Raw genomic sequence first — 17825 nt, 5'->3', positions numbered from 1 at the left:
TTAGTAATTTTAAAAATTGTGGTAGAATATATATTACACAAAATTTGCCATTTTTAAGTGTACATGTGGCATTAAGTACATTCACAATATTGTGTAACCATCACCACTATTTATATCCAAAACTTTTTCATTACCCTAAGTAAAAACTCTGAAACCATAAAGCAATAACCCCCATTCCTCTTGCCCCTAGCACCTGGTAAACTCTAATCTACTTTGAGTCTCTATGAATGTGTCTATTCTAGGTACCTCACATAAGTAGAATATTTGTTCCTTTGTGACTGGCTTATTTCATTTAGTACAGCGACTCCAAGGTTCATCCATGTTGTAGCATGTGTCAGAACTCCATTACTTTTTATGGCTGGATATTATTCCCTTGTATGTGTACACTAGCTTTTGTTTATCCTTTCATCTATTGATGGAATCTTGGGTTATTTTCATGTTTTGGCTATTGTGAATAATGCTGCTATGAACATTGGTGTACAAGTATCTGTTCGAGCTCCTGCTTTCAATTTCTTTGGGTGTATACCTAGGAGTGGAATTGCTGGATCATATGGTAATTCTGTGTTCAACTGTTTGAGGAACCACAAAATGGACTTCCACGGTGGCTGCACCATTTTACATTCCCACTGGAAATGCACAAGGGTTCCAATTCTCCACATCCTCCTCAACACTGTTATTTTCTGTTTTTGTTTTTGATAGCCATCTGCCACCCTAATGGGTGTGAAGTGATATCGAATTGTGGTTTTGATTGGCTTTCCCCTAAAGATTAATGATGTTGACCATCTTTTCATGTGCTTATTGGCCATTTGTGTATCTTCTTTGAAAAAATGTTTATTCAAATCCTTTGTCCATTTTTGATTGGGTTGTTTTTGCTGTTGCTATTGTTGAGTTATAGTTCTTTACATATTCTGGATATTAACCCTTATCAGATATAGGATTCATAAATACTTTCTACCCTTTCATGGGTTGGTTGTCATTTCACTTCTTTTTTAAAAAAATATTTATTTGTTTATTTATTTATTTGGCTGTGTCAGTTCTTAGTTGCGGCACGCGGGATCTTCGTTGCCGCGTGCAGTTATCTTTTTAGTTGCAGCATGCGAACTCTTAGTTGTGGCACGTGGGATCTAGTTCCCTGACCAGTGATGGAACCCGGGCCCCCTGCATTGGGAGTGCAGAGTCCTAGCCACTGGACCACCAGGGAAGTCCCTCATTTCATTCCTTTGATGCACAAAAGTTTTGAATTTTGATGAAGACCAATTCGTCTTTTTCTTTTGTTGCTTGTGCATTTGGTGTCATATACAAGAAATCATTGCCAAATCCAACATAAGGAAGAGGTTTCCCTCTGTGCTGGCCTCCCAACAATTAAAAGCAGCAATCAGAACCCACAAATCTGATTTTTGGAGAGCAGTGTTGTTCTTATCACTCACCCTGGCCCTAACAAGCTGCACCAGGAACGTGGGCTGCTGTCCCCACAGCTGAGTGTCTTGGGGCTGAGGGGTGGGTGATGATTGCCACTATTAAGAGGAAATTGATCAAAATTTATCAGCCTTTCATCAAGCTCTCTCCTGGGTGCTGCAAGCATTCTACTAGACACAGAGTTCCAAAGTACTTTAATCAGACGTCTCCTGCCAGTTCAACTGCTGTTTTGACGGATGGATAGATTCCTAAACCTTCCTAACTCCACCATCTTCCCTGGCATCACCTTTACAATTTTATGACCAGAATAAAACACTGGAAGTTTTAGCCCTAACGTAAGTTGTCCCTGTCAATAAATCCACATTGGCAGGCTGTAACTGATTCCACTATGGTGCCATTTTACAAGCAGGCCCTGACGTACCAGGTCCCTTCTCTACAACTTCAGCTCTGAGCACCTTGTTCCTGCTATTTCTGAGCCCCCTTCACTCTGTCCAAGTCAACGGTCCATTCTCATCCCCCCAGGGGTCAGCACGGGTGGCACTTCCCATTGGTGGCAGCTTAGAACAGAACGGGGGTCTCACTCCGTGGCCAAGGTCAGGAAGGTATCTTTGTTCCGGAGGGGAGAAAAGCACAGCTCATCTTCAGAACTGAATCAGGAAACCCTATTGCCTGTAGCTATAATTTTTCTAAAAAATGAAAACAATGTTTAAAAGGGTGATTTGAAGTCCACAACAGAATTAATTTTTAAGTCAAATATCAGCCCCTAAGTTCAGGGACTCACTTGGGAAACAAACCACCCCTTATAACACTGGGGACTAAATAGGTTTTGCAGATTATTAAATGGCTATCTTTCCATTGTGAATCCGCCTCCCGAGATTAAATATCTTCATTCATACAAGATAGAGGGAGATTTTTTAACAAAAAAAAAAAATTTATTTTCTGCACTAATATTTATACAGCTGTAAACTCAAAGAATCATCCAATACTTGTACAAATCTGGGGAACAGTTAATAAGCACCTTCAATGGTTTCCACAGTTAAAGAATTTATCATTTACAAAATTTTAGAATGAGTCTAGTAAAATGAATAAGATAGTTATAAACATTATACAAAGTCATGACAAAACATTTGATATAGAGGACTCAATATGGAATGATAAATATAAAATTAAACTAATTGATGGGGTTGGGCTATATAAAAGACCCATGTGTTCCCCAAACCTTGTGATTCTTGGGGATATGTGTGCCTCTCAAAACAAACTCCAATTATTCAAGGAAAGGCTCTCTTGATTCAGGTCTCATGTACTGCAGAAAAGGGGGTGGGAGGGGCTGAGTGTCCTGAGGTTTGCAGATAAGAAGAGGGGTCTCTTCCTTAAGGAGAAAAACAGGCATATTCTTCCATGTCAAGTGTATAAGCGTTCTCTGGCAAGGAACATACCATTTTTTCTTTGGCGTTATTTAAGAGTTTTTCTCATTGCTATTGTTAAATCCCCTCCTCCACCCTTTCTCTTGGGCTTTCCATTCCTGCTCTTGGTCAATCTCTTTGAGATACTTCTGAGTCTTCTCTACTCCTTTACCCCGATCTTTACTGACTCCAATTTTTTATTCTCAGCTTTCAATCCAAAATTTCTATCATTTTAGGACTCTGGGAAGCAGTTGACAAAAAAAACAAGCAAACAAACAAAAAAACCCACTAGCTATATATAGTCAGGAGAGGTTTTCTAAACAAACTGTAGAAACATACACATGAAATGTGGCAATGGTCCTTTTAATTACACCAATGAGCAATAAACGGTCTGGATCACTAGTATAAATATTCAGTTTGGCCCTCCTGGATTGTGATTTTGCATGAGAATACAGCCAGCAAGGGCCATGGATAGAGGGAGAAACAAAGGAGAAGAAAGCTTAGGGTTGATTGTAGATTGGATCTCATGGGTGGAGGCCAGAGGTGAGGGACTATAGGGGGTGTCATCACTGGTACCAGCCCCATCCTGTGTCTCAGATGGGTCTCCATTAGGAGGCTGGACACAGGTGTCAGCAGTGGGGCTGTGCCGCCCCAGAGACCAGATGCTAGGATCCAAGTGCTCTGGTAATCTTTGGTATAATTTAAGGCACATCAATAGAATCCCCATCCTCAAACATCTGACTCTACACATTGAAATTCCTACTACTGGACACTCCTTTGATTTGAGCCTTTGAGTACCAAAGACTACTGCTGAAATGCCAATAACTTATCTGGGAGAGGCTGCTCCGTATCATCCACCAAACACCCATGTATCCTTCAGACAGGGTGGGTTTTGACCAAAAAGCAGGGCTTGCTCTCTATAATGTGGGCCTTGGGCAGGATGCAGGTGGTACAGAACTCAGGGGTTAAAAGCCTGGAGTACAAAGAGGGAAATCAGAGCACCAAGATGAAAGTGTGGGAGGGCTAACTCCCTCCTTTGCTCACAGCCTTGCCTAGACAATCCTGGCTGGTGTGTTCAGCAGCTGACGGGATGATGGGGATCTCAGAGTGAGGCTGAGCTCGTAAGGCCACAGGGAAGGGGCAGCTCAGGCCTGGGGAGGTTCTGCTCACCACTGGGGTGTTAAGGTTGGCGAAAGTTTCCAGCACCAGGATGGGGCATATAATCCTCACTCAGGGCTGTATAAGCTTGTCTGAGGGTTGGGGTCAGAGAGGTTTTCTGTCTTTGTGTAGGAGTAGAGGCTTCCCCATTCCAGAATTGCAGGGCATATGTTTTGGGGAACAGTGAGGGCAATGCTGTTGGGGCTCAGGCTGGGTTGGCCCTGGACCTGGTGGCCACTTAGCCACCAGGTCAGACAGTTTTCAGTCTGGACCCTTTCAAGTAGGGTGTTGCTGTGAAATACTTTAGAGAGGGAACGAGGCACTCTTGTCTTCATTTCCGCTCGATACAGTCAACGCCCAGGGTATTGTCAGGGCAACGGCAGGTCCTGCTTCCTGGGGTGGCCAAGCAGAGGTGGGTGCAGCCACCATTGTTCACTGAGCAGTAGTTGTGACCTGGAAAAGGCAGAAGTCAGCTCAACATCTAGGAGAGTGGCCTCCATACTAGACCCCTTTTTGGTCTCTGGGAGGCCAAGCTTGTGGGGGCTCCTGGGGAACAGGGAAGGCTGCACAGGGCACTCAGCTCCGCTTATCTATCGGCTGTTTCCTCATCATTAAGGGTTTGCCAGATGTGCAAAAACCTTGATTCCTGATCTGGGGGCTATGCAGATTTACCATTGAAGCTATTAAACAGATCTCAGGGAGGGTTTTCCAGCTCTGATCAGAACATGGAGTTGGAATTTTAAAGCACAATGTACTCTTTATCTAGCTTGGCCACTTGAGTGGGGGACAGGAGGGAAGCCAGGAAGGAGGCTGGGTTAGGGGAGAGAATTTGGAGAGGCGACCTAGCACAGACTCAAGCCAGGCTGCATAGCTCATCCCCGGTTCTGCCATCGTGAGCACCATAAATGACCGTGTGACTCTGGGCACGTGGCTTCAGTTTCCTTATTTATAAGGTGAGCATAATAATAGTACCTACCTCGTAGGGTTGCTACAAGGATTAAGTGAATTAGTGGATACAAAGCACTTAGTATGCTAAATGACTTAATATATGTGATGTACCTAGCTCACAGTAAGTATCACATCCATGTTTGCCTGGTAATTATTATTATTATGAATTATTGTTGTTGCTGTCAGGCCAAATGGATGGATTTTAAAGCAGCAGAGATCCTAACACTGATGTTCCTCCTTGGAACCTGAAGACCGCATACTTTTAGACGCAGCCCAAGAGTTGATACTTTTCCTCACCCTTATCCTCTATCCACTTCATTCCTTAACATTTTCTATTGATTCATCTTGGCTCACCTACTCAATAATGAAGACCCTTGACGGAAGGGACTGTGTCTCACCTGCCATGTGATAAGGGCTACGAGAGGCCACATAGGTAGCAGCCAGAGTGTGGGCTCTGAGCCCCAGAGTGCCCCCAGCCCCCTGACCAGTTAGAGCACAGGTGAGTTACCTTCGGGACACTGAGACAGGGCGGTGGTGATGCCATACAGCCGGGTCTGTTTCTGGGGATGGAAGGAATCCGTCTCTTTGGAAATAGCAAGATCCACAGCGACCACAGAATTCCTACAGAGCACCAAAGGACGGGAGGTTAAAATACATCTAATGTCTTGAACTTTTCTCTAGGGGGCAGCCTCTTTTGTTGTTTGGGGGATAATTTGGAGGCCATAAACAGATTCACTGGCCTTGCTTCCTAGCCATCCCTCCCTCTTCCTAGGATGAGACAAGCGTGCAGTTCTCTGGCTTCTTAAAAAAAAAAAAATGGACAAAGGTCAGCTAGCTCTTCCCTCCAGCTCTAAATTCCAAGCTGGGAAATCGGCTTTCTATACAGTTGCCGTTGCCACATCTGCTTGCTTGGTTTAACCCCACCTTCCTGCAGGAAGAGCTGGTCAAGAAGGGGCTTTGGGAATACTGCAGTTTAAGAATTAAAATAAAATAGGGGCATGGAGCCCACCAGCCAAGTGACCGAGGTCGGCTCCTGGGGAGAGAACAGACATGCTCAGGAAGTCCAAGTCTGCACTTGAAGCTGCCCATCAAAGAGCATCGAGATGATACATGGCAACCCCTGCTCCCCTAGAGCCCCTGCCTCCCATTCCTCGCCCTCCTGTCTGACAACCAGAGGGCGAGGCAGAGGGGGCACCTCTGGAGGCGGGAAGGTCAAGCCAAGAGGCCACTTGGGAAGGGCGTGGCCTCCAGAGAGGGCGGCAGGGCAGGCCCCCCGCCCCCCGCGCTCCAGCTGCTGACGTACGTCTTCCAGTCTGTGTAATACAGATTCTTCCCGAAGCTTGTAACGGCGAAAGGATACTGGAGCCCTTCAAGAACCTTGCGTCTGCTGGGCTGATCGGGCTTCAGGCATTCGGCCTGATGGGTGCCTGTGTGGGGCAAACACAAGTCGTCCATTGTTCATATAAGAAATGGCCCCTTTGTGTCCAAAAACGAGAGTAATGAGGGCAAGGGTGAGGGTGAGCGTTACAGGCTCATATCCTAGAGAACACAAGACTTGCTCTTCTAAACTGCAAAGTTGTCTGTTCATCCTCCCTGGCCCCTCATTGGTCCACACCCCCTCCATCCAGTACCCATACCCGGTTCGGATGGGGAGACAGAAGCTGGAGCAGAAGAAGAGCACCCCGTCTCACCAATTCCCGGGGACTCAGGAACGATGCCGTCTTCCAGCTCCTGCTCAAGTCCCTCCTCCTTGAAGCCTCTCCAAACCTCCCCTCCCTGCATTCAGAGCCCTTAGAATCGCCAAGCTGCACAGCCTCGCGTCAATACCCGCATCATGACCAACTTAAGGCTTGGGCTTTCACTTGACTGCACGCTTTACTCCGTGCATCCCCCGTGGCACCTGACAGTGTCTAGAACAAAGCAGGAACACCAGGGAGACCTGATGGATGACTGACATTCCTCCCCGACCGAGCGTCCTGCCCACATCCCTCGCCCGAGGGACACCCCAGATCTGCCCGGGCAGGAGCACACATCAGGGCTGCATTACTTTATCTTCCTTGGCCTCAAGTCCTGCCTAAGCCCTTGGGGACAAGCGGGAGCTACAAGAATGTTAAGTTGTGACTTGCTTAATAGGTATCAGGATGAGGACAGGCTCTGGGGGTCGGCAAACGGTTTCTTAAAGGGCCAGTTAGTAACTAGTTTAGGTTTTGTGAGCCAAGAGGCAAAATCCAGGACATTATATAAGCATTTATATAACCTTTTATTTATTTATTTATTTATTTATTTTACAGTATCAATCTATTTTATTAATGTAAACAAATATTTTACTGAAAATGCCAAGGTTTAGTTTGTCCCCAATCTGAAAGGTAGAGTATTTGTATCAAATTATTTGGTCTTTGGGAGAAGACTTGACTGTACTGAAAATGAGTATGACTAGGCCGAATGTGTGATTTGTACTGACATTTCTGAGATGTTCAGATTCTTGCATGTGAAATATAAAATGAGCCTCAGCAGGAGTGTGACACTAATACATTTGAGCCAACTAGTTTGTCTGCAAAAAAGTCTATGGATTAAAAAAAATTTTAGATAGCTCTAATGCCAACTGATTAAAATACACAGTGTTTTGGAGGCCTCGGTGAAATCGTATTATGGTGTAGTACTCAGTTAGAAATGACTATGTAGATTATACACTCAGCAAAAATGGGTAGAGTCCAGAGCACACGATGGCATTGGTAACTGCAGGCAGGCCCATCAAACTTTGCTTCCATCTTTTAAAGCATTGTACACAAGTACTATTGGATGTGGAGGAATGAGACACCTTCTTTATATCTTTGAAAGTTCTTTTCCCTTTATTTGGCCCTTCTCTTCCTATGTGAGGAGGGAACTTGCCATGGAGGCTTCCCTGTTTTCCAAGCGGCAAAGAGAATGCATGATCCTGGGCTGCTTCTTTAAGGCTCTTCACTGGGGCTTCTTAAAATGCTTGAGGGAAATGAGTAGGAGAGAGGGAGGGATCGATAGCGCATGGTTGATGGAAGATGCTGATAATTTTGTTGGTGGCAAATAGGAAGCTGAAGCTCCAGCTACATTTTTCTCTCTCCAAACTCCAGAACTCCCCACTCCAGAGGCCCTCCTTTCCATGTGCTGTATATAACCTTTTAAAATGTAACATTTAAAAATGTGAAAACTGGGGCTTCCCTGGTGGTGCCATGGTTAAGAATCTGGCTGCCAATGCAGGGGGCACAGGTTCGAGCCCTGCAGGGTCCGGGAAGATCCCACATGCCGCGGAGCAACTAAGCCTGTGTACCAAAACTACTGATCGTGCGCTCTAGAGCCCATAAGCCACAACTACTGAGGCCACAACTACCAAAGCCCGCGCGCCTAGAGCCCATGCTCTGCAACAAGAGAAGCCACCGCAATGAGAAGCCCACGCACCGCAGCGAAGAGTAGCCCCTGCTCACCGCAACTAGAGAAAACCTGTGCGCAGCAACGAAGACCCAACACAGCCAAAAATAAAAACAAATAAATTAATTAATTTTTTAAAAAATGTGAAAACCGTTTATAGCTCCTGGGTTATACCAAGGAGGTTGGATTTGGCCCAAAGCTGTAGTTTGCTGACCCCTGACCTGGAAGATTAAGACCTCTCCCTAGACTGTGTCAAGCCTAGAGAAACAATAAATTTCAGAGCAAAGATATGCAGCTATTGTTTGTGCAGGAAAAAAGCAGTTATCTTATGCTCTCTTCCCCATAACAGATAATCTTGATAGTACAGGGGGTAACAATAATTGTTCGGTAAAAAACAAAGCACTGTTCCAACCCCAGGAGCCAGGCCTGGGGCTTTCCATCACCTGCATCCACCCAGCAGAGTTGAGATGAGTAGGCATCAAAGGTCAGCCCGTTGGGCAAACCCAGGTCATCCTGCACAAGGATCCTCCGGTTTGTGCCATCCATGTAGGAAGTTTCGATTTTGGGGCTATCTCTGTTCCAGTCTGTCCAATAAAGATTCCTGGAGGAGGAAAAGGAGGAGAAAGAGGAAGAAAAATATGAAGATGCATGAGAAAAAGTTCACTTAGAAAACACTTAAGACTCACAGAGTTGGAGAATGAACTTATGGTTACCAGAGGGGAAGGGTTGTGGGGAGGGATAGTTAGGGAGTTTGGGATTGACATGTACACACTACTGGTGGCGCACTGGTTAAGAATCTGCCTGCCAATGCAGGGGACATGGGTTCGAGCCCTGGTCCTGGGGGATCCCACATGCCGCAGAGCAACTAAGCCCGTGCGCCACAACTACTGAGCCTGCACTCTAGAGCCCATGAGCCACAACTACGGAGCCTGTGCTCTAGTGCCCGTGAGCCACAACTATTGAGCCTGTGCTCTAGAGCCCATGCGCCACAACTCCTGAGCCTGCATGCCACAACTACTGAAGCCTGGGTGCCTAGAGCCCATGCTCTGCAACAAGAGAAGCCACTGCAATGAGAAGCCCACGCACCACATCAAAGAATAGCCCCCGCTTGACACAACTAGAGAAAGCCTGTGTGCAACAATGAAAACGCAACGCGGCCAAAAAATTAATTAATTAATTAATTAATTAATTAAAAAACAATGGATAACCAACAAGACCTACTATATGGCACAGGGAACTCTGTTCAATACTATCTAACAACCTAAATGGGAAAAGAATTTGAAGAAGAATAGATACATGTATATGTATAACTGAATCACTTTGCTGTACACCTGAAACTGACACAACACTATAAATCAACTCGACTCTAATATAAAATAAAAAGTTAAAAGAATAACAACAACAACAACAAAAAACACTTTAAAAGAGGGGAATTCCTTGGCGGTCCAGGGGTTACGACCCCACGCCTTCACTGCTGAGGGCCTGGGTTCCATCCCTGGTCGGGGAACTAAGATCCTGCAAGCTGCAAGGTGTGGCCAAAAAAAAATTAAAGTTTAAAAAATAAGTTCATAAAGGAAAAAAAAAACACTTAAAAAGAACCCATGGTGAAGACATTAGCAGACACTGAGACACAGAATGGCTAAAAAGGATCTGCAGGTGTCAAGACATGTTTTCCTTTGCAAAGACCCTTGGATTTGGCTCTTCGCTTGAATCTTTCTGTTACTCACGATTTCACTCCCCTTAAACATAAGTTACATATTATATCTCGGCAAAACTGTTTAAAAAAAACCAGAACACCATAACTGACATAAACACATGGGAATAATTCCCATATGCTGTCACCACACAGGAAGACACAGCAGACCCAGGGGATGAGGCCCAGAAGCAAGGCTGGCAGAGGCAGTGGTCAAGGCACCTGCTGTCAGGGAGGTGGCTGAGTGGCCACAGAACAAGAGACGTGGTCTCAAAGGGAAGGAGTCAAAGCGTCAAGGAGACACAGGCCTGGGGTGTAAGATGTAGAGTTTGCAGTAAGGGAAAGGGAGAAAAAGCACTGATACGCTGACAAAACCCATAGGGAGGGACTCCAAGGTGTTCATGCTGGGTTGGCCCCCAGGAAGGAGCCCCAGGGGGACATATATGCTACCTTGATACTCTTCTGGGGTCGATACAAGTCAGGTGTTGATTCACATTCAACCCAAGTGGAAATACCCAATTTCTGAGCTGTCAACTTACAAAGGCTCTTGGTAAAAGATTGGAAAGTGGAACATGGTATCAAGTCCATGATCACACGTAAACATACTGCCATTTCACAATGGATATCTGTAAGCCACCAACTGTAGACTCACTCATCCTAAACTCATTCATTTCAGGAGAGCAATGCTGGAGTTACAGCCTAACATTTGAGAAAATCCAAAAGGGCAGATGCAAATAGAAGAGACGCACACACAGATTTACGCAAAGATACCCTCTCACGGAATCCGTTACGATGCCTCTGGGATTCACCAAATCAGTCTCAAACAGCACCCGGCGCTGGGTCCCATCCAGCTTTGCAACTTCTATCCGATCCAGGTGAGAATCTGTCCAGAAGATGTTGCGGCCCAGATGGTCAAGAGCAATGCCTTCTGGGCTTCCAAGATCTAGAAGCAAACACCAAACACTCCTGATTTTTTTTTAAAGCAACTAAGATGAGGTTTTTCTGATTACTCAGTGCTATTTCACCTGGCATCCAATCCTTGCACTGTGAAAAAACAAATGAGAGTGTTAAATGCTTGTTGTTTAAGATAAGTAACACTTAGTGACAAATTGAAAAATGCTACTCATTCCCTCGATGGACATCCACATTGGGAGCCAGGCCCATAAAGATGCTGAAGCTGTGGCCCTGCCTTCAAGAAGCCCACAGCCAATCACAGTTCAGACTGAGTTCCAGGTTCTGTGGGAACATGAAGGAGGGACACTGGACTCAACCTGGGGAGACCAGGGAAGGATTCCTGGGGGAGATAACACCTCCTAAAGCTGGCTCCTGCAGAAACAACAGGACTTTGTCAGGCAAAGATCCTGGATAAAGGTTTTCCAGGTAGTGGGACCAGCACATAGGTCTAAAGGAAGAAAAGACATGGCCCGAAGTAAACCGTATGTCATTTTGCGTGGCTGGAGACCCCGAGGGTGGAGGGTGGCCAGAGATGAAGTTAGGACGCCCGTGTTAATGAGCTTAGCGCTTATCCCTTATGCAAAGGAGAGGCACAGGAAGATCTGAAGATGGGAACAGGACAGATTTACCTTATTCATCAATGGGGAAAAGAGGTCATTTCAGAGAACTAATATATGCTAGAAATCACAGCTGTTATTACTTTTATACAAGTATTAGGATTACAAAGAAGGGGTGTCAGGAATTGTGAATAGCACCCAGAAGTCCTTACTAGGCTATAAGCAACTGATTTCCAAGCCAGGGGTTGCCACAGCATAAGCTGACTGCAATGGGAACCTTCAGCACCCACCTAACCTAATCAGGAGTTCAAGATTGCAATAGTTTCCTGACTAGAAATACAATCAAGCTAAAAGCTAAAACCCCACCAGGGTTTTACTGGTGTCATCTGGGATGCTTTCCCCTCTGCTGATTATAGAATCGAAGGTCATTAGTACAGCTGGAAGTGGAAACAGGAAGGGGGAGAGCCGAGGATGGAGCTACCCTGCCCCAGGGGCCTGGTACAAGGAAACCATCCCAGCACTGTTTTTTTTTTCTTCTTTCTTTCTTTATTTGGTTGCATCGGGTCTTATTTGTGGCAGGCGGGCTCCTTAGTTGCGGCTCGCTGGCTCCTTAGTTGTGGCAGGTGCAGCACTGTGTTCTTTCATCAATAGAGAAGCAATCCCGACCTTCAGCCCCCTCCATATCGGCTTTCACTAGACCCCTAATACAATCATGATTGTGAATGCCGGCAATGTCTAAGGCCCCTCAAAGGACCCCCACCAGAGGAAGTTTATTAAGAATTAAAAACAGCAGTTTCTAATTTTAAACAAGTTCTTTATTGTTCTAACCAAAAGTAAAGATTTATAAAGTATTAAAATATTTTCCATGTCCCTAGAGGCAAAGGGATGGTGAGACTGAACTCCAAAGGCCCCTTTCAACTTTCAGACAACATCAGAAGAAATCATTCTAGGGTATATTTGGAATGAGTACATCCTGTCTGAGAGGCATGAGCTATTCAGACACACATAGAACAGTGGGACCAGGGAAGGCTGTTCAATGAGTGTCTCTTTACAAGTTCCAGGAAGGAACTCCATGTCATGTTGTCTCTTTATAAACAGCCCTGCTCTTGACGTCAAACCCAAGAGCAACCATACCTCCTTCCCCAACCAGGAAAATACTTCTTTATGGGATAAGGAGCCAAAGGAAAGGCCTGGAAAACCTCATCCTTTGCTGTGAGTCAGGGCAAGATGGGAAGATGTCAGGGCAATATATTCCACACTGATTATGTTGAAAGGAAACAGATGACGATACTTATCAAAGATATTTGGCTAGGACTTTAACTCAAGGAAAGACAGAGAAGCCCAGGATTCAGACGTTACGAAATTAGGAAGAAAAGAAAAAGAAAAGATACACACTGCCATTTTCACTCACTAGGAATGTACCAACACATACCATGATGAAGATGTAAGTGGAAGTTTCTTTCTCTCTTTTTGAAATTAAAAAAAAAATGGATCCCTAGGGATCTTTCTTCTACAAAGATCACATTCTGATTTAATTCTGTGTTTTCACAGTGGGCTTTTGTCTGGAATGTTTCTTACTGTGCTTATAGCTTTCTTGGATGATTATCAGTTCCAAAAGCAACAGGAAATAGCAAACGATGACCTACTCCCCTCTTCCACTGGGTTTTGAAGTCAAATCACAGACAATAGCAACAACATTTTTAACGGTGATAAGATACAAAAAGGCATTTTCAAACTTCTGTTCATTAAAGCAAGCCATGAAAACTAGCAGACATTATTTAAATAGCATACTGAATTCCAGAAAAGGATTTGAGGTCTATGTCCAAAGTCAGACATATTTAACTCAACCTCAGTTTAATTCCTGCTACATCATCTCTTGTGAAGGAGTCAAGGAAGGAAAAACATGCCCCAGGGGCTACTTCGCAGGCACAGGGACCCTTCCAGAGTACCAGTTTCTAGGGAAATGTTAAATTGGAAATTAGAAAATCTACACTTGGTCCCAAGTAAAAAGAAATACCAAAGAGGCTCATATATTTTAAGGATGTATCTTTGATTTGAGTGTTTTGCAGAGGAAACAAGATGATTTTACACAGCAAATATCATTGGCATGACAATGTCTTTTGATTGAAAATATCTGCAAGTCAGCTGATGAGTCACAGACTTAGTAATGTGTAATATTTGACCTTTTCAGTACAGGAGAATTTTTACAGGCCCCTGGATTTTTGTCATAATGGACTTGAATCTTGATAAAACATATCCACCTAAAATAGCCTTGACTTGTTGAAGGTAGACATTAACATAATAGAGTCCTTGGCTTAAATCAGCATCCATAAGTTAAGGAATTGAGGTTAAATGTTGAGGGGTAAGCTGTGCCAAAGTGCCATGTGCTTTGTCATCAGTGATGCAACAAAACCAGAAATGTCTGTAAGAGTTCAGCCTGATTTTCTGTACTCTTCTGGCAATCTGAGCAAGGTCCAGTGGGGGTGAGGTAGAAGAGAGGAGACCCACCCCACCATGAGGTTACAGGTTGAAGTGACAACCCTTCAACTGGAAAACTGTCTTGGGAATAGACTCACTTCTCAGGGACAATATCTGCCAATATGCTCGTGATCCTCCCATCTTTACGATTCATCTGCGTATTGCCTGATGGACCACCCACCCTGGGGCAGACAGTCTGAGAATCGGTTCTAGGCTCAGCAGCCAGAGGGTGAAATGTATATCCAAACTGGATGGTTGAGTTTGGCCTTTATTATTCCTTAAAACTGGCTACAGGAGCTTGCAGAGACAGGCATGGACACTTACCCTGTTTTAATTTTATTCTCCTCAGGCTAGCAACAAATCCCAGCTAAGATGTTCATGATTTAGTGATGAGTCCTCAGAGGACTCTTCAGAGAAGGCTGGAAAGGGCGATGTTTGAGGTTGAGAACCCAGCCCCTCTCAGATTACCATATCCTGTAAGCAACCATACACTGCACCCCTCCCCTCTCTCCCAAGAGCCACGTGGGCTGCTAGAAGCAAAACTGAAAAGGAAGAATGACATTTGCTTGCCCACCTTGTCGGATGATGGTGCTTGGCTCTCCACCGTGCAGACTGGCTCTCCCAATGGAAGGCTGACTGATGTCGGTCCAGTAAACAATCTTGTCCACACAGTCGAAGGCCAGTCCAATGATGACTTTATCCTGGAAGTGCAGACCAGTGGTGAGAGTGGTCCACCTACTAGTGAATGATGATGGCGGGACTCTCTCCCATGCTTAGAGGCACTTAGATACCTTTTGAAATGAATTGTCTTCAAGTCTTTGTCTTTTTTTTTTTTTTTTTGGCTGTGCCACGCAGCATACAAGATCTTAGTTCCCCGACCAGGGATCGAACCCATGCCCCCTGCAGTGGAAGTGCGGAGTCCTAACCACTGGACCGCCAGGGAAGTCCCTCTTTTGTCCATTTTAAAAATTAAATTATTGAGTTGAAGGATTTCTTTATATATTTCAGATAAAAATCTGTTGTCGGGGCTTCCCTGGTGGCGCAGTGGTTGAGAATCTACCTGCCAATGCAGGGGACACGGGTTCGAGCCCTGGTCTGGGAAGATCCCACATGCCGCGGAGCGACTAGGCCCGTGAGCCACAATTACTGAACCTGTGCGTCTGGAGCCTGTGCTCCACAACAGGAGAGGCCGCGATAGTGAGAGGCCCGCGCACCGTGATGAAGAGTGGCCCCCGCTTGCCACAACTGGAGAGAGCCCTCGCACAGAAACGAAGACCCAACACAGCCATAAATAAATAAATAAATAAATAAATAAATAAATAAATAAATAAATAAATAAATAAAATATTTTTTAAAAAAATCTGTTGTCATACACATATATATATGTATGTATGTATATGTATATTTTTTCTCAGTAAAGAGCACTTTTTCATTTTCTTAATGATGCTTTTGGAGAGCAATAGTTTTAAATTTGTATTAAGTGCAATTTTATTTTTCTTTATGGCTAATGCTTTTTGTATATTATCTAAGAAATCTTTGCCCAACTGAAAATCATAAAAATTAAATAAAAGACATAAATATTGGAAAGGAAGAGGTAAAATCACTCTATTTTAAGACTATGATTATTTATGTAGAAATTCCTGGGGAATCTATAATAATATTTTAACTAAAAATTGAATCTAGCAAGGTTGCAGGATCCAAGGTCAATGTAAAATTGTATTTCTACATACCAGCAAAAAGTAGAATTTAAAAATAATAAGGTTTCTAATAGCAGCAAAATATTTAAGAATAAGTATTTTAAAATGTGCAAGATTCTATACTGAATACTATAAAACATTGTAGAGTGAAATTAAAGAAGACCCAAATAAATGAAGAGATGTTAGTTTAATGGATCATAAGATTTAATATTGCTAAGATATACTAAATAGAGTTTAGGATATCCCTAAATAGAGTTAAAGATCTAGTGGTATCCATATCAAAATCCCAGCAGGCTTTTCTTTTCTTTTCTTTCCTTTCCTTTCCTTTTCTTTTCTTTTTGGTAGAAACTTACAAGCTTACTCTAAAATGTATATGGAAATGCAAAGTGAGGCCCTGGGGACCATAGAAGTGTAAGACCAGGATGCTCTTTTACTGGGAGAATCAGGGTTATCAGCAGACACTTGCCCTCCAAAAGTCATGTCATAAAGGAACACAGATCCTTACCATACACCATATACAAAAATTAGCTCAAAATGAAGCAAAAGTCTAAATGTAAGAGCTAAAAATACAAAACTCTTAGAAGAAAACATAGTTGAAAGCCTCATAACATTGGATTTGGCAATGATTTCTTGTATATGACATCAAAAGCAAAACTAGATAAATTGGATCTTATGAAAATTAAAAACTTTTGTTCAGTAAACAACACAATCAACAAAGTGAAAAGGCAACCAACCCATGGAAGGTGATGAAATATTTGCAAATCATGTAACTGATAAGGGGTTGATAGAATATATAAAGAACTCCTACAACTCAGTAACAATAAGAACAAAACAACCCAATTACAAAATGGGCAAAGGATATGAATAGACATTTTTCCAAAGATATATAAATTGTCCATAAGTATATGACAAGATGCTAACATCACTAATCATTAGAGAAATGCAAATCAAAACCACAATGAGATACCACTTCACACATATTAGGATGGCTACAATTAAAAAACAGAAAATAATAAGTGTTGACAAGGTAGTAGGGAAATTGGAACCTTTGTGCTCTGGTGGTGGGAAATGCAAAATGGTGCAGTGCTAAGGAAAACCGTATAGTGGTTCCTCAAAGAACTAAAAATAGAATTACCATGTAATTCCAGGTCTTGTTTATATCCAAAAGAAGTGAAAGCAAGGACTTGAACAGATGTTTGTAAATCCACGTACATAGCAACACTATTCACAATAGCCAAAAGGTGGAAGCAGCCCAAGTTCTCCACTGATGGATGAATGGATAAACAAAATGTGATACATCCATATAATGGAATATAATTCAGCCTTAAAAAGGAAGGAAATTCTGACACATGCTACAACATGGATGAAATTTGAAGACATTATACTAAATAAAGTAAACCAGTTACGAAAGGGCAAATACTGTATGATTCCACTTATAGGAGGTCCCTAGAACAGGCAAATTCATAGAGATAGAAAGTAGAAGGGGATGCAAAGGGCTGGCAGGGGAGGAGGGAGTTATTATTGGATGGATCCAGAGTTTCAGTTTGGGATGATGGAAAAGGTTCCAGAGATAGATGGTGATGATTGTTGTACTTAATGCCACAGTGGCATTAGCTACAGTTAAAATAGCTAAATGATAAAGATAGATAGATAGATAGATACATACATACATACGTACATACACAGAAGAACAGACAGATAGATGATACATAGATAGGAAGGACGCAGTGACTATTTATAATGTTGTTTCAGCACTCTCCCTCCACTGATCCCATCTCAATTTCCTGCTTTTCATAGCCTCATTTGGCATTTAAGCCTCTCCCCTTGGTCTTGGGGGAAAACGACTTTCACACGGAATTTAACCCACTCCCACTACCCGGGAGTGTGTGCTAGTGGATACGGAGGAAGAATGATGATTACCCCTTGAGGGCTGTGTGCTTCAGTGAGGCAACAGGAAATCACAAAGATCACTTACACATTTGTTCAACAAATACTTTTCAAGTGCCAAGCACTGTCTGGGATCTTCGAATACCACTGTGAAACAAACAACTCCATGAAACAGACGGACAATTTCTGATCTTGCTGTGCTTATATTCTTGGTGGGAAGAGATACATCAGA

At 43.5% G+C, this 17825-nt stretch overlaps 1 protein-coding gene across 2 annotated transcripts in view; it reads right to left on the bottom strand.

Moving 5' to 3' along the window:
• Nucleotides 1–3166: 3166 nt before the first annotated feature.
• Nucleotides 3167–17825, bottom strand: part of NID1 (nidogen 1) — a 94977-nt gene continuing 80318 nt past the window's right edge. For both annotated transcript variants that reach the window (XM_082407577.1, XM_082407578.1), the window contains exons 15-20: nucleotides 14584–14710; nucleotides 10792–10963; nucleotides 8771–8928; nucleotides 6229–6352; nucleotides 5434–5546; nucleotides 3167–4430 (exon numbers count right to left, since the gene is read on the bottom strand). In XM_082407577.1, the coding sequence (XP_082263703.1) occupies nucleotides 4309–4430; nucleotides 5434–5546; nucleotides 6229–6352; nucleotides 8771–8928; nucleotides 10792–10963; nucleotides 14584–14710 (816 nt within the window). In that variant the 3' untranslated portion in view covers nucleotides 3167–4308. The remainder of the gene's footprint in view (nucleotides 4431–5433; nucleotides 5547–6228; nucleotides 6353–8770; nucleotides 8929–10791; nucleotides 10964–14583; nucleotides 14711–17825) is intronic.

The sequence above is a fragment of the Balaenoptera borealis genome, assembly GCF_965194805.1.
Source record: "Balaenoptera borealis genome assembly, chromosome: 10".
NCBI lineage: Eukaryota > Metazoa > Chordata > Mammalia > Artiodactyla > Balaenopteridae > Balaenoptera > Balaenoptera borealis.
The sequence above is the reverse complement of the archived record's forward strand: the minus strand, read 5'-3'. Positions and strand labels throughout refer to the sequence as shown.